This window comes from Notamacropus eugenii, chromosome 1, assembly GCF_028372415.1.
Source record: "Notamacropus eugenii isolate mMacEug1 chromosome 1, mMacEug1.pri_v2, whole genome shotgun sequence".
Classification (NCBI taxonomy): domain Eukaryota; kingdom Metazoa; phylum Chordata; class Mammalia; order Diprotodontia; family Macropodidae; genus Notamacropus; species Notamacropus eugenii.
In genome coordinates, this window is record NC_092872.1 from 355,572,142 (window position 1) to 355,596,013 (window position 23,872).

General features: G+C 37.9%; 1 protein-coding gene across 14 annotated transcripts in view; it reads right to left on the reverse strand.

Annotated features, from left to right (window-relative positions):
- Nucleotides 1-4,000: 4,000 nt before the first annotated feature.
- EML1 (EMAP like 1) overlaps nt 4,001-23,872 on the reverse strand; it is a 303,648-nt gene continuing 283,776 nt past the window's right edge. For all 14 annotated transcript variants that reach the window (XM_072630249.1, XM_072630256.1, XM_072630253.1 and 11 more), the window contains 5 exons: nt 13,397-13,494; nt 13,192-13,279; nt 10,008-10,103; nt 7,360-7,490; nt 4,001-5,798 (listed from right to left, as the gene is read on the reverse strand). In XM_072630249.1, the coding sequence (XP_072486350.1) occupies nt 5,673-5,798; nt 7,360-7,490; nt 10,008-10,103; nt 13,192-13,279; nt 13,397-13,494 (539 nt within the window). In that variant the 3' untranslated portion in view covers nt 4,001-5,672. The remainder of the gene's footprint in view (nt 5,799-7,359; nt 7,491-10,007; nt 10,104-13,191; nt 13,280-13,396; nt 13,495-23,872) is intronic.

The window sequence follows — 23,872 nt, forward strand, 5'->3', positions numbered from 1 at the left end:
TGTTGTTTCCCAGATCAACCCTGGGGTTAGCTTGTTAGGTGTGTGGGAGGGGTGGTCTGGTCTCGGGAGATCTCCTCAGCCGACCTGAGGCAAAGGCAAGGTCAGGGGATGGTGATCCCAGCTTCCCTATTGTCTTCCCTTTTCCCTTGGAGGGCTGGGGCACGCCTAGAAGCTAATGCATGTTCCCGCCCCTCCTGGGGCTTGTCTCCCGGCTCTGAGGCTTGCCTGGGTCTCAGTGCGAATTTTCTGTCTTTCCAGATCGCCTCCGCCACAGTAGGAAGAATCCCCCTTTGCTATTTTTCTAGCCTCTGGTGTTATGAGACTATTTGCCCCCTTCTGCTGTTCCCGCTGATCCAGGATTAATCTGGGGAAGAATTTTATGGTTCTTTCACGGTCATCAGGGGGGAGGAGAGAGCATTTACTGATCACTCCACCATCCTAGCTCCTGGAAGTTCAAGTAGTTGACTTACCGAAGTTTAGTCTTCAGGCTGAAGGTTTCAAGGGCTGCTGCGCTGATATCTGGCGCTCAGCAGCTCTCACCGGCTCGGTTTGGCTTATCTCCTGCTCCGCTGGTTTCGCCCGCCACTCTCGGGCTTCTCAGGTCCCTTCCACCCTGCTGCGCTGATCGTGCTGCGCTGTGCGCTGGGGTCTTATCCCTGCGGAACAGATCCTTCCCGTGGACCTTCCAGTCCAACCTGGGCTCCGAATCTGTCAAAGTCTGTCACCCACTGGATTCTACACCTCCAAAGTCTGGTCAGATTCTCCTTTCAGAGATATCCAGAGGAGTTTGTCCAGGAGCTTAGGTGAGTCGTTGCTTTCACTCCGCCATCTTGGCTCCTCCCCTGCATTCTAATTTTTCAAGAACTATTTTCTTCAGTGAGCTTTTGAACCTCGTTTTCCATATGTCCAAATCTGCTTCTCCTCACTGGCTTTTTGAACCTCTTTTGCCATTTGGGTTAGTCTATTTTTAAAGGTGTTATTTTCTTCAGCATTTTTTGGGTCTCCTTTAGCAAATTATTGACTCACCTTTCATGAATTTTCTTGCATTGCTCTCATTTCTCTTTCCAATTTTTCCTCCATCTCTCTTACTTGATTTTCAAAATCCTTTTTGAGCTCTTCCATGGCCTGAGACCATTGCATATATTTTTTTGGAGGTGTTGGATGCAGAAGCCTTGACTTTTATGTCTTCCTCTGATGGTATACTTTGTTCTTCCTCATCTGAAAGGATGGAAGAAAATACCTTTTCATCAAGAAAGTAACCTCCTATAGTCTTACTTTTTTTTCCCTTTTGGGGGCATTTTCCCAGCTAGTTACTTGACTTTTGAGTCCTTTGTCAAGTGGAGGGTATACTCTAGGGACCTGTAAGTTCTCAGTTCCTCCAAGATGGCACAATCAAGGGAGAGGAGTTTACTCCTGTCCTGGCCTGTGCTCTGGTCTGTGAGCAACCACAAGCACTCTTTTATGCCCAGGAGCTGTGAATAGGATTCCCTCTCCACAACCACCACCAGCTCCACTATGCCAGCCAGCTCTCCTCCTCACCCCAGGACTGCCACTCAGGGCTGAGATCCAGATCAGCTGCTCTATTCCCCTAGGGTCTTCTGAAAGTGGCTGTTGCTGCTGCCCTGGGGCTGAGGCCAGACCACACACCCCTCTCACCCAGGTGAAAGGGCTTTCCCACTGACCTTTGAAGTTGTCTTTGGTGTTTGTGGGTTGAGAAATCTGGGAACCACAGCTGCTACCCATGATTTGGCACCCTGAAACCTGCTCCAGTCCTGTCCGTGCTGTGTGGCCAAGGCTGGGCTGCACTCTGCTCTGAGCCTAGTGTGATAGACCTTTTCTGTTGGCCTTCCAGGCTGTCTTGGGCTGGAAATCTCTTTCACTCTGTTGCTTTGTAGCTTCTGCTACTCTAGAATGTGTTTATAGTCATTTTTACAGGTATTTTATGGGCTATGTGGGGAGATCTAGAGCAGGTCTGTCTTTTTATTCTGCTATTTTGGCTCCCATGACCTGGCTTCTTCCTTTTTTCCTCTTCCTTTTCTTTTCTCTATTGTTTATCTGTTCACAAACAAGCTTTTTATTCAGGCTCTTTTGAACTTTTAGCTTTTCTCCTATATTCTCAGTGAGTTCTTACTTCTGGGTTCTCTTCTCACTAGTTAATTCCTCCTCTTTACATTGCTGCATAGACTCCCAACACTGAGCAACTGGGACTCTAGCTTTTCCAAATTAGGGACATAAGGATTGATTTGAATGGGTTCCTACTCGGAGTAACTTGGAGTATGAGGGAGAGAGAATTAACCTTAACTCAATTTCTAGTACTTTTTTCCTTTTAGCCTGTTGTCCTGGGCACAGGCCATATCTGCCTACATCTTGCATTCATTTTTTTTTTCCTTTCCCTAGTTCAGAAAATCTTCATCTGCTGACTCTTGTGTAGTTAGTAGGACTGAAAGGTAAATCATGGCCATGGGGAATCGCTATTGTTGGACCCTGAGACATGCTGGTCTTAATTGTACTCTTTGAATCTAACACATGCAATGAGTTGGAATTTGGGGTTCTAGTAGTTAAATTCCCCAACATTAATTCAGTTTTTAAAAAATTTGTACAGATTTATTATTTTGTATAAATAAAAAAAATAATAAATGGATGACTCCATCATCTCAGCTCTTTCTCATTTTAAGTTCTGCGTAGTTTTTAAATCTGTTTCTAATTGGGCTAATTTGGGGGCTTGTTTTTCTGATTCTTCTTCATTTCCATCACTGTTTTCTAGTCAAATGAGTTTGTTTTTAATTGAATGTATTATTTTGTTAATATTCTCAAAAGGCATTTCTAATCTGTTGAGTTTCATCATCACCTTTTGTGAGATTCTTTGGTCCCATTTTGTTCCTTCTTCATTTCATCTTGTGATCTTTTTGGTAATTTCATTTGTTTCTTGACTTGGTGACTATTATGTGGCCTGAAAAAATTTTAGCCTTATTTTTCATGCCACTACTAATATAGCTTCAGTATCTTTATTTCCCCTTGGTGTTTCTAACTTTAATTCTTTTACTTTTTTCCCCCCTCCCATGATGCTAGAACTTTATTCATTTCTTGAAATGTTTCTTTTTCCTTAAAATTTTTTTTGGGAGAATTTCTTGTAGTTTTGCTTCTTTTGAGAATTTATGAGTGGGACTTTGTCAAAATAAGTTCCCTCCAATCTCTTACTTCTCCAACTTCCCAGAATCTTCCTATGAAATATTCATTGTTCCTGTCCTTCCTCTCTATTTCCACTATTACCACCACCTCAGTCCAGACCTTCTTTACCTTTTGTTTGGATTATTGCAATAGCCTACCCATGAGTCTTCCCATATCTGTTTTCTCTCCTCTTTACTTCATGCTTTTTTCTGGCACCAGCTTAATCTACTTTATGTACACTCCCTACTCTTGGCCACTCCTCTGCTCTTCAGGGTTTCCCTTTTGCCTAATGAATATTCAAATTCCATAATTTAGAGTTCAAGGTCCTTCATAACTTAGCACTGTAATGTGACAATGAATAGCGTATTGGACTGGACTCAGAGTTCAGAAAGATCTGGGTTCAAATTCTTTTCAAACTGGCTGAGCAATTGTGGGTAAGTTATAGGACCTCTCTGGGCCTTAGTTTCTTTAGTTATAGAAAAGGGGGTTTCTCTTCCTTTCCACAAGTAAAATCTATGATTTTACCTCTCTGTAGCCTTACTTTGTATTACATGTATAAAGGCCTGAAAATTGAAACCAATCTCCAATCTCAACCACAATCTGTGTATGAAAACTGACATTAGAAGGTGATGGATAACTTCAATATTTAAGTAATTGCAATTTGTGCACTACCATTTTAAGAACTAAAGGATTTCAGTAAATACTAGGAAGACTTGAATAAGATTAGTTGCATTTAAGCCACATAGTGGATAAGAAATTCACTTTTAGTTTCCTGGATTATGGACAGTTTATTTGTATAAACAGACAGATAGTAAAGATACGAACAAATAAATTCCTTTTTGATGCATGATGTTTATTGGTGACCTGCTCTTTCAATATAGCAGGCCAGAGATGTAATAATAAAAAATCCTTCCAAATGCATTTATTTTCTTGTATTTCATCAACCACTCTAAAAAACCAGTGCTGGAGAGATCAAAGAATTCAATGCATTTACTTGTCTGGAACAAGCAAATATTTTAATATTATCTTTTAAGAGTCTGCTAAATACTCTTCTATTTTAAAATCTTAGATACATTCCCCAATGTAAACAATAAATTTCAATCTGTGTCACACAATCAAGATTGATAAGGCCTTCTTGACAATGTATGCCAACTCCATTATTACATCATTGCAAACCACAATCTTATTTCATACTATAAATATCCACCCATGCACAAAAGACAGGGACCAGAAGTTGCACATTAATATTTCATGTAGCCTTTCAAGACTTCCATTTTCCTTTTTAGCTTTATGGTACACTTAAAAAGAGATCCTTTTCACTTGATCTACTTGGTCTTAAAATACAAATATACAATATCCATAAGCATAAAAAAGTAGAGCCTAGCCTTAGCCATTTATCATGAATCGCTAGAGTCCTAAGCAAGTACAATACCATTTCATGCCAATTAATACACAGATTATGGTAGTTACATGTCTCAACCATTAATGGGCTTGTGGTTGGTTACACAGAACATATGATTTATATGCGTGTTAAAAGGTTGGCTTTAGTTTGGTTAGGCAGTACAGTTTATAGGAATCAGTTAAATACTTGCATACCCTGCTGATATATTTAAATTAATTTGGAATAGAATTTGCTTAACAAAAAAGGGATATGACCCCTTCATCTCTTCCTCTTCTCCCAGCCCAGGAGACTTTAATGCTATACCTTAAAGAATGAAACAAATAAAACTAAATAACAGGCATAGCACAAATAATGTGGTCAATCAAGTTCAATGTTTCATAGTTATGTCCATTAGTACATCACAACAAAACCCCACGATAATGTCACGACACTGCTGCAACGTGGCACCTCTGCCCCGCTGTGCATCGTTTCTATGCAGCCCATTCCCTGCGTCCTGTTTTGGAGGAACCACTTAATTCTGTTCCATGCGGTATGCCTGCATTCAACTGTAGTAATCAGTCACATGGTAGCTTCTAAGTTGGCTTATTCTTTTCAGACAAATTAACCAACGACAGCCACAACTCAATACCTCAGTATTACCATAAACATGTGAGACAGGCAGATCTACGCAGCGCGGATGGCGAGCTAGCAAAGAACATACATATTTATATAGGTATGCTATTTTAAAAGGCATTCTGTGACCGTTTTTGTAGAGTATAGAAAAGTTGCTAAGCATTTACCAGTTACTTTTGCTGTTATCACTGTATTGTAAACCGTGGAGTCATTTTTATATTAACTTTGCACTGTTTATATGTCATACAACAAAAGAAGAAATAGAAATTGTTCTCCCCGAAGTGACACGTTTCGACTCACTAAGCTAAGGTAACTGGCAGAGGGCAAAATTTTCCTGAGGTTTGTAAGATTTTTAAAAAACAAAAAACAAAACAAAACAAAACAAAAAATCACAGTGACCAAGCTCAACTGCACACAGGGATCTTCAATATGCAGTTTACACGGGACATGTTTACATAGTTACCAATGTGTATTAGTGCTAAAGTCCATGCTAAATGACTCGCCACTGCATAATACTTGTATCTTTTCCACCTGTGGAGATGAGATGGCTGTCTTCATATAGAAAATCTACATTAGTTACATGACTACTGTGTCCTCCATATACATGACTGGGAGCCTACAAAGCAATACGAAAATGAAATATTACTTGTAAAACATTTAGAATTGACAATGTTTCAATTCAATTCAAACATTTATTAAGAAGTGTGCTCTGCTTTGTCTATAGAGCATTATCTCTAGAAAAGAGTCATATTTGTTCTTAGTAAAACTATATTGTTTGTACCATAATTGTTTATAACATAACGATGAGGCCATAAATTTGAAGCCTGAAGGCACCTAAGAACATCATACTACATTTTTTTTTTTGAAGCAATTGGGTTAAGTGACTTGCATGGAATCTCGTAGCTAGTAAGTGTCAAGTGCCTGAGGGTGTATTTGAACTCAGGTCCTCATGACTCCACTTAGTTGCCTCCCTCTCCCCGCTTATTTTACATTTTATGGAGGAAACTGAGGCTCACAGAGATAAAGCCCAAGGTCACAAGGTATTCGGTTAGTTTATGAAAATTTATTGAGCACCTTTTATGTGCCAGAGACTTACTAAACGCTGGGGAAACAAAGAAAGGCAAAAGTCAGTCTCAGCTGTTAAAGAGCTCAGTCTAATGGGGGAGTAAAACATGAAAATAACTATGTACAAAAAAGATATATATAGGATAAGTTGGAGCTAATCAACAGAAGGAAAGCACTTATATTCAGGGGGATTGGTAAAGCCTTTTCTAGAAGATAAATAGAAAAGGCAGAATTCAAACTCAAGTCCTTTGACTCCAAATCCAGCACTCTTTCCACTATTCTATGATATTCCATCAATTAATTATTATAGAGTAGAAACTCAGAGTTGAAAGAGACTTTAGAAAGTCATCTAGTGTAAACTCTATAAATGAGATAACATTGGTAAAGTGCTTAGCCCAGTGCCTGGCACACATCAGGCATTTAATCATTCCTTGTTTCCTTCCTAATCTTTTCTCCATTTCCTCATTTGTAAAACTGAGAGAGTAACATTTGTACTCTCTCTCTCACAGGGCTACAAACCTTAACTGCTATATAAAACCAGGACTTTCACCTCCCTTCAATCTGCAAAAATTCCAGTTCAGTTCCATGTAGAGGCCATTTCTTAAGTTTCCTATGTATAAGGTACTAGGCACATAAAGGCATAAAAATGGAAACAGTCTCAACTCAGCTTACATTTTGTAACATATACAATGATTGTTTTTGTAAATAATAATGACAGTGATGACAACATCAAGCACAATCTTTCTTATTCATTCTAATGCTTTGTGGTTGTTGTAGTGGTGGGGTGTATGGGTTATTTTAGAAAGCAGGATATTGCCTGCTCCGGGTCATCCTTGAATTTAAGCAGAATCATTGCTAAATTCTGGCAGATGGTTGCCTACCCAAGACTCTAAAACATGCAGAAAGTGATCCTATAGTCTACATAGAGATTCTAAGAGATTATACAGTCAGAGAGGGTCCAAAACACAAATAAGAGACAAATTCCTACATGGTAAAATATAAGAGTGTTATAAAGGTCCCAAGCCATCATCCTTCCCTATTTGCAGATAATTACTGAACTTCTCCGAAAGAGTAAGGATATGATTAATGTGGTTATTAAAGCAACACCTTACCCTGAACTGTGAACAGGGATAAGAGAAGAGATGTACTTTGCCAAAGTCATCACCAGTTGATAAAAGTTTTTTCTTGTGGGACCTACAAACAGCATTGATGTCTGTTCCGTCTGAGCCTTCTGGCCACACTCCTGAAATAGAGCAGAGTTTTGACATATTTTATATACTTACTTTTTGTGTCATTAAAAACTAACATTTCTTTAATACCACCAAAAATACAGCCATTCAGCCTTGGCTTCAGAAGGCAAATGCTCCCCCCACTCTACTATTTTCATCTTTCCATATTAGCCTATTTTCAACAAATCATGGAGGTATAGATTTCTTAACATCAAACAAGAAATAAAAGCTACTTGGAACCATAGAAGTCAGGGGTCATATCATAACCTCTTTTCTGTGATACCTTTGGGTTCACATTTGCCACATAGAGCAGAAAAAATTTCATATTTGATGCTATTTCCTTTTCCTTAAGGATTTAATTCCAACTGAAGTTTAGGTTTTAGGTTCCCCACCCTTAATAAAGGCAAATCTTTCCAAGTGACTCAAGACATTTTTATTCATTTTGATTTGGAAGACAGTAGATCACAGAATCTTAGAGCTGGATGGGACCTTAGAGATGATATCGGTCAATCCATTTGCTTTACAGATGGAAAAACTGAGATTCAAGAAGAAAAATGATGGATCTGAGGTCATACAGCTAGTTAAATAGCAGAATCAGGGAGGGGAGAATCAAACCCAGGTCTCATGGTTGTGGGCTACAGTGGAAAGAGCAGTGGATTTAGAGAACCCTCATACCGAGGTTACATCGCAGTTTTTGTTACTCAGTAGCTCTGTGTGACCATGGGCAAGTCACTTCCTCTCTATGGGTCCCAGTTTCTTCATATGTAGAATGTAAATTCCTTAAGGGAAGGCATCTCCAGGTACTAATACAATGTCTGCCACTTAATAAATCCTTGCAGATTAATTATATAAATTGAGGATAATAATCCTGATCTTATCATCTAGGAAGATCAAATGAGCAAATGAAAAGTGAAAGCATCTAATAATTACAAAGTGATATATAAATGATTAATATTTTCTCTCTAAATCATTGTAATATATTTACACAATTGTTACTATACTTTCAAGCATATCACATCAAAAAGAACTAAATCTGAGGAACTGAAACAACATATTCATATTGTGTTGGACCCTCATAGCATCCTTGTAGGACAGACAAGGACTTTCATCTCCAACTTTCAAAGATTTCTATTCAATTCAGTAAAACAGGCATTTATTAAGCTCCTACCACGTAAGGCTCTGAGAATAAAAAGACACAAAAAAGGAAACAGTCATTCCATTCACACATTCTGAAACTTGTGTATAAGTAAGTAAATAAAGATACTTTGAGGAAGGGAATAGCATTGCACTCTGGATTTTTGAGGAGATAGTACTCAAGCTCATTCCTGACCGAAGGTAAGGGTTTTAAGAAACAGAAATGAGAAAGAGGGGAAAGAGAAAGGAATAGAAAATAGGCTAGTTTGGATAGAAGATAGTGAATTTGAAGGGAGATCATGTGGAGTAAGTTTAGAAAGGTAAGCTGGATCCAGTTTGAGGAGGGCTTTAAATACTCAGCTGAGGAATTTGAAATTTACTAAAAAGAAAATAGGAAGACATTTAAAATTTTTGAGCAGTGGGGTTATATGGTCAGATTAATGCTTTAAGAAGATTAATTTGGCAGCTTCGTGGAAAATGAGATTGAGAAGGAAAGGATGGAAAAATCCCAAATAGGAGGCTATTATAATAGTTCAGGTGAGACAGCCAGAATTAGGTTGTTGGCAAGAGGAGCAGATAAAAAGGGTAAAGATGTGAGCTATATTGTGACAGTGAAATAAAAAAAGACCTGGCAACTTGCATATTGGGGATGAGGGAGGCTGCAAATCTGGGAAACTGGAGGAATGCTGGCAGTCTTGAAGATCTAAATAAGTTTAGAGGTGCAGGTTTGGTTAATATGGGTAGAAGATGAAGAGTTAGATTTTAGATGTATATTTGCAGTGTCCTGGTCTATAAGGCAGGTGGTGATTTCACGCTACAAAGATCAGGACTTGAGCTCTCTCTCTTGCTCCCTACCCCCCCCTTACCCCATCTTTTTTCTCTCTCTATACATATACATATGTATATACATAAACATGAATAGAATACACACACATATAAAATTTACAAGTAACATTCATATATTATATTTGGGAGTCATCTGCATAGAGATGCTAACTGAACCCAGATATCTGATGAAATGAATGAATAAATGACTCTTATTAGTCTGAACAGGATAATACAGACAAATAGAGTGAACCTAAAAAAACTGGTTTTCTGAGTGATGGTGACAAAAGGGATAATTTGGAAAAGGCAATAAGATCAAGGAGTACATTTACTTTTATCATCTGGCCAACTGTGTTGGGGACTAAGAAAGAAAAGATCTACTACACTGGGGTAGAAAGGTCTGCAAGTTAGTTTAGGCAAGCAAGTGGTTCAGATTTGTGTGGAGATCAGGAAAGAGACAGTAGAGGGAAGGAAGCTGAGGACTCAGAGAAACAGCTTGCATTGATCTAAAAAAGTTGTTGGAAAATGAATAGAGAAACATTCTTGCTTAATGAAGTTTATAAGAAACTTACCAAAGACATGGAATCCTAAAGTACAGGTGTATGTAACCCATTCTATATCTCTGGTTGTTTCCACACTTACAACTTGCTTACATGCAGAAGGGACCCCTAGAAAAGAAAAGAAATGAACTGATGGTTTAAGCTCTACATAGATGAGATGAATTGAAACACTAAATTGGGCTTGATTTATCCCTTGCCTTCATGACCTCAGGTATGAATTTCTACTGTTCTGCTCAGAAAGGGTTTCACAACTTCTGTGACTAATCAGTTCTATGTGGTACCAAAACTCACTATTAAAAACCATTCCTAATACCTAAGTCACTCCTAGTTAAGACCATTTCTTGTTTAGTTCTCACCTCTCTTTCTGTGCCCCTCTCCTAGCTTCTGGCATCCTCATTCTTACACAGTTTTCTCACTGTTCTCTGTCTCCCTAAAGTCTTCCTCTCCCCCTACCTAAGTCCATCTTCTTCTAAAATGGTGTAATGTCCTAAAAAGAAGACTGGGCTTGGAGTCAGAAGATCTGGCTCTAAATCTCATTTCTAACAGTTATTCTAATGTGATGCTGAGCCTCAGTTTTCTTAACTAGAAACAAAGAAAACAATATCTGCTTTGCCTAACTGATGGGGAGGGGGTATTGTGGAGAATGTTATATAAACTATTATTAGGGATCTACTTAACATCTCCATTCCCTTAGCACATTTAAATTTGGTGTTAGGAAAGTAGACCATGAACAATTCCCATTAAGATAAGAATGACTGTTAGACACTTCTCATAATTATCTCAGTGTCTTGCTTACCCACATGAATTTCTTATTGGTTGAATTTTAGTCAGTGCTAGGCAGACATTTGTGGGACAAAAACTTTCTCTTAAATAATGCAATTTATTTCTTCTTGTAATGAGTCACATTTACATAGCACATTAAAATTTACAAAGTGCTTTCCCTACAACAAACTCTGTGAGGAAAGCAGTGTAGGTACTATTTCCTTCATTTTATAGGTGAAGAAATTGTGACTTGGGTAAGTGTTAGAACTGGCACTGAAGCCAAAGTTTCCTGACTCTCAGTCTGGTGCTCTCTCTGCTCTATCCCACTGCTTCTAGAAGCTGGCCCATGGAAGAGGGAGGAGAGAGGACAGTTGTGGCCCTCAGTCAGTTTCTCACATGCTATACAACTAACTTCTCTCCCCGACAGAAAGAAAAATTCATTCTGGCTCTTCATCTTTCCTTTCAACTAGCTTTCTCCTTGGAGCCTAAGGCCAAAGCTGCCAGTTTTCATTTCCTAGGTGCCCTGTTTGAATTCAAGTGTGACTGGGGAATCCTGCTCTCTCCTCGCTTTCAAAATCTGGGGGCAGGTATCCTTGATAGCCAGTACCTCTTGTCCCAGTGTGTGAGTCCTAGAGCAGGGAGAAATTTGGATCCCTCTAGTTTATGGCACTTTAGTGGGACTTAGGAGTAGCTTCTATATCTGTCTAGTTTGTCTTTTCTTTTCCCCTAGCCAATTCTAGAAATGACTGGTTCAACTGTACAAAAGTGCTGATCATAGTTATTCATGGGAACTGCTCACCATTTATGCATAATTATCATACAGGACAATAAAGATTATGCATAACATTAAATGCGTGACATAGTAACTCTGTTTAAATTTGATTTGACTACAACAGTAACCAACATTTGATAAGTGTTCAGTCTTTGTAGTAGGTTGCTTATATTAACATCACTGTCCACTTGCAACTAAAACTGATTAGAGGAAGAATGTTGCACAAGCCTTATCAAACAAGTCCTCAATTTACTCATCTCTCAGTTCCATCCCTGCACTGTAGATATTCACCAATCCTTTATCATCCTTGTGGTACTTCTCTAACTCTCACTGAGGTATCCACATGCCTCACTGCAGTACTGCTAAGAACCAGGAAAGGAACATTTTCAAATAAAGGTCCAACAGAGCATAAGTAGTGTTCCTAGGACAGTATACCTAGTGGTATAGGGATGGAGAGAGTGATTGGAGGAATGGTGCTGCTGTGAAAGTGAGGCAGTAATACAGAAAAATAGCAGATGGGGTAATCAATGGGTGATAAGAATGCTATGTCTTTTTTTAGTACTGTTAGCAAGAAAACTTGCTGCCTGTCCTTCTCATTCCACACCAACCCTTTTTGCTGCCCTTTTTTTGGGTCATTACATCTTCTTTAAGGAAGCTTTTGATCTTCATTTTAACTATTGTTAACTATTGGGGAGGGAAGAGAATGTAGAGTATGACTAGATCTTTACACCTGCAAATTCTGATTACAAAATAAATTACAAGATTCAATTAATCAGTCTATTGACTTTGGGTGAGACATCGTTCTGGGTGCCGGGAATAAAAATACAAAAAATGAAGCCGTTCCTATTCTGGTCCTTTGACTTCAAATCCAGTTTTCTTTCCATTGTATCATGCTACCTGCAGGGGATGCATTTTTTCCCATAACTTCAGCTAGCTCTTGAACATGAAGGCATGGGGAGGCTTGTTTTCTGTACATCTCCCTCAGTTCTGGATATTCCAGAGCTCATATTTTTGTGATTTTATTGGCTTATGTAACTGATAGGAAGGAAGCTCCCTCAACCAAAGACATCAGCAACTGCTTTGTAATTTATAATCTTAGGAGAACTGCCTGGGGCACTCAGAAGGTACATGACTTGCTCAGGAGCACACAGACAGTACACGTTAGACAGGACTCCCAGGGCTTTCTGAGCCAAAGACTGACCCTCTACTATCCCACTCTGCCATAGTGGGAGCTATCTGCAGAAAGAATGAATATTGAATGTCGTACTTGAACAATTTTGTTTTCTTTTCTGCTCAGTGTAATGCTTTAAATAACAAGGGAAAAATCTGTCAAACTAGTATCATTTAAGAGTTAGAAGAGACCCTAAAACATGAAACCTTGGAATATTAGTGCTAAACCTCTAGGATCAAAAACCATAGAAAGTCACTGCTGGAAGGCATTTTTGACATGAAAAAATCATAAGATGTCAGGGTTTGAAAGAACTTTAGAGGTCACCTTGTCCAATTACATCATTTTATAGATCAGGGAATGGAGGTCATGAGAAGAGAGATAATCTGCTTGTCCCATGTCACATAGCAAAGTAATGTCTTTCTATCTTTGTTACATATCCTAGTGTGAAATGCATATATCATCTCTACCCCAAAGGAATTTATTTTACTCACAATAAAGAATTTCATAGTCCCCTGAGTTAGATACAAGGTACTGAGAATTAACAGACCAGTCCACGTGAGTAATAAAGCTGGAATGACCCTGGAAAGAGAAGTGAATTTTATTAGTCTCATTGCCATTATACATTTTTTAATTCAAAGTATGTAGGCTATGAAAATAATTCATTCTTATTTATCACAAACTAAGAAAGATACTTACTGAGCATTTGCCAATTCGACTATATTTTCTCCCATTGTCATAAACACCGTAGATATAGATGCAGTTGTCATGTGAACCTATTGCCAAGAAATTTCCATCTATAAAGAAAAGTGCATTATAATTACATTTCAAGTATAAAAGCACAACTTTATAAAGGCTACTATTACAGTTTCCTTAGCAGATTTAAACAAAATTCCCCAAAGAATTATTTTTTTTTCTTATGGATAACTACCAGATTCTTTCAAAGTATAAATTATTTCTGGGGAGTAACTTACCTTTGGCACATTATCCACTTAGTCATCCTTTGTAAAGAGGGACAGAAGAATCAGAGCTTAAAAAAAGCCACCCTGATTATCCTGACCTTTCATTTTGGTCTCAAATTTTAGCTACTTCTGGAAACTTGTGGTGGAGTAAAAAGAGCAACGACTTTGGAATCAGAAGATCTGGGCTCAAATTCTAGCTCTGCTATCAACTACTTCTTACCTTAGGCAGTAAGTCTATCTCCCTGAAATTCAGCTTATCCATCATGGGCCTCTGACACTTATTAGCTGTATGACCTTGGGCAAATCCCTTAACTTCTCTAAGCCTCAGTTTCTTCATCTGAAGAGTTAGGGGGTTGGATTAGGTAGCATTTGAGGTATCTTCCAATTTTCTAATTTCTAAACCTAATTTTATGACCCATGATCATAGATTTTTATGAAAATCTCAGGAATCTCAGAGAACAAGTACAACCAACTTATTATAGATATAAGGAAACTGAGGCTCTGAGGGGATAATTTGTTTCAGAAAATGGAATTAGTTTTTGGTAATGTTTGGGGTAGAAACCAGGCATCCTGACTTCCAGATTTGGTTACTTCTAGTTTGTTCCATTAGACTTAGATCTTCAGAATCTAAATAATTGTTAGTTAAGTTTTAATGATACTTCAATTAATGGTGTCTTAATGGTTTGAAATGAGAAAATTTTCAATATACTTCTAGAAAGTAATTGGAATTTCACTGCTTATGTGATAACTGGATAATGTTCTTTTAGAGTTACTTCCCTTATACTATGGCTAAATGTATACTAGCTACTAAGGAAGACATTATTATTAACTCATGTTTCTATAGTATTTGAAAGGTTTACAAAAGACTTTCCTCACATAAACCTTGTTAGAGAGTTCAAATATCCTTACTAAGGTTCACAGAAATTAAGCCACTTGCCCACAGTCAAACAGCTAGTGCAGGTTATGGTCAGGGTTCAAATACAGGCCTACTGACTCCAAGTCCTGAGTCTTCTTCATGGTATCAGGTTGCATTTCATACTAAAAGAGACATAAAATGACACCAAGACCCATGACATTCAAAAACTTGAAAAGCAGTTGAGCTGGAAAAGCTAAGAATCATAGCTGGTGGAATGCTGGAGTTGGGAGGAGATCACACGGTCCAGATTCCTAGGGGCAACTGCATAGCCTCCCTTGTTCTGCTGTCCAGCCCTTGCTCCTGGTGCTGTGACCAGTGCAGATTACTTTAGACAGGCAAAATTTTGATGGAGTCTCATTTTTTGACAACTGTGATCATGCATGTGCTTTTACAGACAACACCTGATTTTGACCATATGAAACTGGACTAAGATGGTTTTCCTCACAGGAAGACTGCACAAATGATAGAGATGAAGCTTTGAGGAAAGAAGACCTGAATTCAACTCCAGCCTTAGACACTAGTTGTGTGACCCTGTGAAAGACATTAACTTGTCTGCCTCAGTTTCCTCAAGAGTAAAATGAGGATAATAATAGCACCTACCTCCTAGGGTTGTCGTGAGGATCAAAGATGATATTTGTAAATTGCTAAGCAAATGCTTGGCATATAGTAGGTGCCTGATAAATACTTGTTCCTTTCCCTGTCAGGTGATATTGGATTTTATACCATACATAAATGTTTTATTGCTCTCTTGTTAATTCTGTGGTTTTTAAGAATTGATATTACTCAAAGGACGCATGCAAAAGTTGTAGCTCTTAAAGAACACACTTCAATAACTGCTCTGGATATTGCAGTGATTACTGGTGTGAGGAAGTCAAGCATTTCTAGGATCATTCATGCCCACAACAAAACAGGAACAGTCTGTTTGAAATGCAAAGGAAAGTGCAGCAGAAAACAAAAAACAATGCCAAGAATTGACAATACTGCAAAGCCACCTAATTGATCCTCAGAAAACAAAGAGTTTCAGTTGGACCTGAAAACTGGGGTTGTTACTGATTCCTTTACAACGCAGTGTAGACTTCTGGAAGTTGGGATAACACCAAGAAGACTAGGAAACAACAACAACAATAACAACAAAACAAAACCCAGTGGCTAATCATTTCTTGGAAGAAAACATTATTGTAATGGGTAAGACAAGACAAAATCTGGAGGACTTAAGAGTGGAGAAGGGTAACTTTTACTGACAAAACTTACTATTTTACTCAAGGCTATACTAAAACCATTGTCAGAAGTCTCGGTGAGCCTATAAAATCTAGGCATTTTTCCTAGACTTTGTAAAACATCCACTGAAAATGTATTTGGGGGATTTTTTTAAACTTCTAATGGGACTGGAATTCTTATCTCTATTGAGGGAATGATAATGTTTTAATGTCTTGAGAACTCTCGGGATTTAACTGAAAACTTATAGATCACAATTGAACCTAGACTTGGAAAAATGGGCTGACTATCAAGGGTACACTTAATATCCAATGTGCTAGAAGTATGCTTTCGTGAAAAAGAATGAATGTGTCAAAATTTTTTTAACTCAATGCCAAGTTATGTAAAGTAAGTGACTCCAGGAAAAGAAGGGCTTGTTGCTTATTAAAAGGGTTTTAAAGATGTTAAAAGTTATAAAGTTAACATCATGTCAATAATTTTAATTATTTTCCTTTGTTCAAAGTAAGTCACCATTGTGGTCTAACACCTGAATCCTTTTTTTCTTGCTCTTCTTTGAGCATCTCAATGGTGCTTTTATGTCTTTAGCTATAAGCCTTCAATTGTTTTAGAGGTCTAGCATGTGTTTTATAAACATGATTATTTTGAACCACCATCACCACCACCACCACTGCAGTTCCTGTATTTAGATTTCTGAATATGAACCACCCATATGGTACTACTGTTAAATAAGTAAGAATACACAAGCTGAAAAAAACACCAAGCAATAACTGGAATCCTCCCCATTATATTACAGGAACTAACAGGTTATTATCCTGAACTACATCAACCATTTTGCTAGGTACAAAGATATCCTCCTAGTACTTCCTTAGCCTTTCAAGGTAACAAATCTTATGAGAATTTCCTACACCAAAATGAACTCTATTGTCTTTCTCCCTCAGACCCCAACCATGGACCTTCATACGAATTAAAGAATAATTGAGTTGAAGGCTGGAGGTAGGAAACTGGAACCAGAAAATCTCTGTGCTCATTTTGCAACTTCCCAATGTTCTCCAGTTTGAAAAATACTAGTCTATAGAGATATATGCTATAGCTTATCACTCTTCCATTGTTCTTTGTTTTTAGGATCAGAATTGTTGCAAATTCATACTTGGGGCAGTTGATGAAGGACTAGACATGGGCCCTCCTTCTCTCTTAAACTTTCTTTTTCTCCATGTTTCACTGTTCATCTCTCTTGCAGACTACATAATTTCTAAGCACAATTCTGGTTAAAATGAGTCAATATTTTATCCAACATGAAACTCAAGGAACTGGAATACAACCAATGGAGCAGTAGGTAAATTGACAGCTGACTCAGAACAGAAGGATAAAACTTAAACCAGCTTTAGAGAAAAATGTGCCACCAACATTGTCACTATGTTTTGAATAGCGTCTTAAATCCACCAAAATGCAGTATGATTTGTCTTTGTATCTGAGGTAACATACCCAGCATAGACAGGGGAAAAGCATGGTGTAGTGGAAAGAGCACTGGTCCTGTTCCATCATTGATGATGAAGATTTACTTAACCTCTCTGAGTTTCAGGTTCTATATCTTAAATACAGGAATGCTTGAGAACCTTTAATGGCTCCCAGTTTTCTCTAAGATATAATACACATTCTCTTGTTGGAATCTTCTCTACACTATCTCAAGACCTTATTGACTTATGAGTTTAATGACTATGTCTATGATGATGACTATCAGACCTATATATCTTGCCTAGTCTCACATTCAAGCTTCAATCGTACATTACCATCTATTTATTCCAGTCCTTCTTAAACTGGGTTTCAACCCTATATGGAGTCATGAAAAATTTGGCAACAATAAAAGATTTCTGAATGTGCAGTGACCAAAAATTAATTAAAAATCAAATGCATAATGAATTCAAGGTGTTTCTGGCAGCACTTGCCCATGTTGCATCACACAACTTCCTTGGATTGGAACAAACAGCACTTTGCACTTTGCGCTGTGTATGCCCTCAGGCCACACAATATGAGAAAGCACTGAGCAAACTTCAAAAGAGGTTGCATGTGGAAAAAGTTTAAGAAGCCTTGTATTAGACTATTGGGTATCTCCTGGGCACCTCAAACTCAACATGTTCAAAATAGAACTTTTATCCAAAACCCAAGCTTCTTCTGAACATTCCTATTTCTGATGAGGTACTCCTATTCTTCTAGGCAACCAAATTTGCAACTGTGGTGTCACCCTTGATGTCTGACTCCCCTTCACCTTCATGTCTAATCAGTTGCCAAATCTGATGGTTGCTTCGTCCACAACATCTCTTGCACTGCTCCCTACTTTCTACTCAGCCATTACCCTATTTTAGAATCTCATCACTTCTCATCTGAACTATTTACAGTCTCTAAATTGGTCTCTCTGCCTCAAGTCTTTTTCCACTCCAATGCATCCTCCACATAGCTGTCAAATTGATTTTCTTTTTTTCTCAGACAATTTTTGCTTTTATTTCAATTTTGTTTTCTGTGAGGTATTTTATTTTGCTTAGTATTTTATTTTTCCCCAGTTACACATAAAAACAATTTTAACATTCATCTTTAAAACCTTGAGTTTCAAATTCTCTCCTTTCCTCCCTTCCTACCCCACCTCATTGAGGAAGCAATTTCATATAAATTATACATGTGTAGTCATGCAAAACACTTCCATAATAGTGATGTTGTGAGACTAACTGTATTTCCCTCCATCCTATACCATCCCCCCATTTATTCTGTTCTCTCCTTTTATCCTGTCCCTCCTCAAAAGTGTTTTGCTTCTGACTACCCCATTCCCCAATCTGCTGTCCTTCTATCACAAACACCTCCTTTTTTTATCCCTTTCCCCCCTATTTTCCTGTAGGGTAAGATAGATTTCTATACTCAATTCAGTGTGTATGTTATCCCTCTTTAAGCTAATTCTGATGACAGTAAGGTTCATTCACTCACTCTCCTTCCCTTACGCTTTTGTAAAAACTTTTTCTTGCCTCTCCCTTTCTCTTTCTCCCAGTACATTCTTCTCTCACCCCTTAATTTTATTTTTTAGATATCATCCCTTCATATTCAACTCACCTGTGGGCCACTCTCATACACACACACACATACACACAAACACGTGTGTTTGTGTGTATGTGTGTGTACATATACATATATTCCTTCTCACTACCCTCTTAATAAGAAAGGTCTTATAAGTTACAAATATCATCTTTCCATGTAGGAACGTAAATAGTTTGACTTTAATAAGTCCCTTATGATTTTTCTTTCCTGTTTACCTTTTCATGCTTCTCCTGAGTCTTGTTTTTGAAAGTCAAATTTTCTATTTCGCTCTGGTCTTTACTGAAGAATGCATTAAATTCCTCTCTCACTGAATATCCATTTTCTCCTCTCATGGATTACACTCAGTTTTGCTGGGTAGGTGATTCTAGGTTGTAAATCCTAGCTCCTTTGCCCTCTGGAATATCATATTCCAAGTTCTCTGATCCTTTAATGTAGGAGTTGCTAAATCTTGTGTTATCCTGACTGTGGCTCCATGATATGAATTGTTTCTTTCTGGCTGCTTCTAATGTTTTCTCTTCACCTGGGAATTCTGGAATTTGACTATAATATTCCTGGCAGTTTTCATTTTGAGATCTTTTTCAGGAGGTGGTCAGAAGATTCTTTCAATTTCTATTTTACTCTCTGGTTCTAGAATATCAGGGGCAGTTTTCCTTGATAATTTCTTGAAAGATGAGGCTCTTTTTTGATCATGGCTTTCAGGAAGTCGAATAATTTTTAAATTATTTCTCCTGGATCTATTTTTCAGGTCAGTTATTTTTCCAATGAGATATTTCACATTGTCTTTTTTCATTCTTTTGGTTTTGTTTTATAATTCCTTGATTTCTCATGGAGGCATTAGCTTCCATTTGAAATTTTAAGGAATTATTTTCTTAAGTGAACTTTTGGACCTCCTTTTCCATTTGGCCAATTCTGTTTTTTTTAAGGCATTCTTTTCCTCATTGGCTTTTTGGACCTCTTTTGCCATTCCATTTAGTCTACTTTTTAAGATGTTATTTTCTTCAGCATTATTTTGGCTCTTCTTTACCAAGATGTTGATTTTTTTGCACCAAACTTATTTCTCTTCCCAATTTTTCCTCTACTTCTCTTATTTGATTTTCAAAATCCTTTTTGAGCTCTTCCATGACCTGAGACCAATTCACATTTTCCTTGGAGGCTTTGGATGGAGGAGCTTTGACTTTGTTGTCTCCCTCTAAGTGTGTGTTTTGATCTTCCTTGTCACCAAAATAAGTTTTTACAAACAGAACTTTTTTCCATTGTTTGCTCATTTTCCCAGCCTATTTCTTGACTTTTTAACTATTTGTTAAGGTTGGGCTCTGCTTCCAGTGTGGAGGGTGAATTGTTCCAAGCTTCAGGGGTTTTGTGCAGCTATTTTCAGAGATTTCTAGGGCCCTGTACATTTTCAGTTCTTCCCATGATCTAAGGAGAGGGGTTTACTTCTATCCTGGACTGTGCTCTGGTCTATGAGTGACCACAAACACTCTTTTCTGACCTAGAATTTTGAGGAGTGTTCCCCCTCCTCCATTGCTGCCACAAGCTCTGTTATACTAGTGCTCCTCCTTGCCCCAGGAATGCTATCCAGATCCAAGTATGAGCAAAGCAACAGAGTCCTGCCTTAGCACTAGCAAAGTTACCCACATGATCTCAATCTGACCATTTGTTCGATTCCTTTACTCTCTGTGGGCTGAGAGCTCCAGAAGCAACTGCTACCTCCACTGATTCAATTACTCCAGAGGCCTGCTCCTGGCTTGGTAGGACTGGGGCTGTGCTTGTGTGACCTGCACTCCCCTCTCACTCAGGTCCAACAGACCTTTCCTGCTGACCTTCTAAAGTTGTCTTTGGTGTCCGGGGGCAGGCTGAGAAGTCTGGAAACTGCCACTGCTGCCAGTGATTAGTCACTTTGAGGCCTGCTCTGGGGTTGCTGGGGCCTGGTCTGTGCTGGCGCAGCCTGCACTAGACTGCACTCCTTTCTCAGCCTGGTGCAACAGACCTTCCTGTTGATTTTCCAGGTTGTCTTGGGCTAGAAATTTGTTTCACACTGGTATTTGGAGGGTATCTGGTGAATGCTGCCTTTACTCCACCATCTTGGCTCTGCTCCCTCCCAAACTGATTTTCTATAACCATGTCACTCATCCACTCAAACTCCAGTGGCTCCCTATTATCTCTAAGATCAAATATAAATTCTTTCATTTTACCTTTAAAGTCCTTTATGAACTTACTCCACTTTATCTTTCCAGCCTTATTATACATTATTCCACTTCTCTTCTCACATCCTGACAGTCAAAAGCAAAACAGTTTATTGTTCCTCACACCATAGTTCCTCCCACTCCATAATTTTGCACCGGCTGTCTCCACACCTAGTATACACTTCTTCCTCATGTCCACTTCTTAGAATCCCTAGCTCTCTATCATGGTCAGCTCAAATGCCATATTCTACATGTAACCTTTTTGAATTCTTCCTTATTTCCCACCCCAACCCCCTCAGTGTCAATCTTGCCCACAATGATTTTATATATATTTTATATTGACCTCTATAAATGGATGTTTAAAAAGCTCTTCAAGAGACATGACTGTTTTACTTTTTTTTTAAATGCCCAGAACCTTGTATAGTAGCTGCTTAACATATATTTGTTGATTGATAAGAGTAGAAGGCATTAAGAAGTGACTGGATAGTGTATATACTGTCCATGTTGTTTCTCATTTGCTGAGAGTATTAGGGGCCATTATAGGGGAGTCTATGAAGGAAGGCTTGGAATAGTGTTTTCTATGTATCTATCAAAACAGTACATTTATGCACTTGCAATATCTCTCCTCAAACAGGAAGTTCTGACCTCTAGGAAAAGGTTATTGGATTTGATGATTAAAAAGTTTACAATGAGTAATCTACTATTATAAGAAGAAAATAATAAATAAGAATATTCTAGTGAAAACAGATTATAGAGGAAGAGCCACAAGGCATTGTAGTACAGAAGAAAAGGCACTCTGTTTAAATCAAAGGATCTGGATTCAAATATTGGCACTCCTGTTTTACTAGGTGTGTAACATTAGAGAAGTCACTTATTTTCTCTGGCTTCTGTTTCCCCAATTTATAAAATGATGGGATTGTCCTTAGTGATCTCTGAGCTTCTTTCCAATGTAGAAGAGTGAAGAGCTTCTCAAAGAATCTAAAGGTTCAAAATAACTGAGAAAAAGATGATAAGAAAATCTTAACTGAGGTTGGAAATGAATTAAACATGTCATAGTAGAACTATGCTATAAAATAGGCCATTAATGGCATTTAAACTAGCTGAGCTCTTTTCCAATATGATGGAGAAAAAAATCATCCAAGTAGCTAGTATTAAATTTATTTAAGTTTAGCTGAGTAGATATAACTTCTGGATAATTAATTTCTTGAGGGCATGAAATTTAGAAAAAAACAAAATAAAAAAAATCAAATGACCATTAGATTTTCTTTGGAGACTCTTGTATAAGATTAGGAGTCAGAAGATCTAAATTCAAATTATGACAGACCTTTCTAACTTGCAGTTTCCTTATTTGTAAAATGGTGAAAATAATACTTGCAAAACCCAACTTCATAAATTTTGTTGTAAAGAAAGTGCTTTCCAAAGTGCTAGAGAAAGGAGAGTTGTAATTATCAATGCATGGCAAGTCCTTAGGAGAAAAAATAAAATTTCTCTAGCCAAAGAGCAGAGAAATATTTGATTAGCAAATGACAGCAGGTAAGACATGTGGTTGTTTACAAGGGCCACCTGCCTTCTTTGACTTGAATATTATATATTTAAATACATCGTGAAGTCACTGATGTGGGCATTTTCTACAACCTCTACATGTCTGCCTAGCTTGTGCTAATCATGTTCATGTCCTCTCATATGTCTGCCACAAGGGCCCATTCACTGTGTGGGGGACCTTACTTATGTTCTCTTAACATCCTCAAACTGTTAATGGAGCACATGGATTGCTCAGTAGTTATGTCATATTCTAACCACACAACCAGCCCATCTTATTTTCTCTCCTTTACTACTCACATATATTTGAGAACATTTTTAATTACTGAGAAATACTATTTTGTCATGGCAACTGAGATTTTCCAGGGTACAAAAAAAGCTCTTCACTGGGCATTAAAGTATCTTTGGAGAATCTCAAAGTAGAAAGAAAAAATATTTGGATTCAGAGACTTGGGTTCTATATAAAAAACTCCACTTTACTGATAATACAAATCTACACGCCAAAAACACTAATGCTGAAGAGGCCAAAATTGATCAGTTCTACAAAGAACTATAACATCTTCTAGAAATCACACTAAAAAAAGATGTCACACTCATCACAGGGATTGGAATACTAAAGTAGGAAATCAGAAGATAATTGGAATAAAAGGCAAATTTTGTTGAAGGAGGGCAGAGATGAAGAGAGTTTTGTCAAGATAGCTTGCTGGTCATAACAAACACTCTTTTTCAACACCCAAAAAGTGATTCTACACTTTGACATCACCAGATGGTCAATACAGAAATCAGATTGATTATATACTTTGCAGCCAAAGATGGAAAAGCTCTATATAGTCAGTTAAAACAAGACCTAGAGCTGACTGTGGCTCAGATCATGAGGTTCTTATTGCAAAATTCAGACTTAAAGAAGGTGAGGAAAATCATCAGATCATATAGGTATGGCATAAATAACATCCCTCATGAATTGACAAATAGATTTCAGGTATTAGATCTGGTAGATAGAATGCCTGAAGAATCACGGACCGAGTTTCTTAATACTGTACAGGAGTCAGCAACAAAAAACATTCCAAAGAAAAAAGAAGAGCCAGAAAGCAAAATGGTTATCTCATGAGGCTTTATAAATAGTTGAGGAAAGAAGGAAGGGGAAAGGGAAAGGAGAAAGGGAAATATATACCATGCTAAATGCAGAATTCCAGAGAATAGACAGGAGAGATAAGAAGGTTTTCTTAAATGATCAATGCAAAGAAATAGAAGAAAACAATAGAATGGGAAAGACAGCACATCT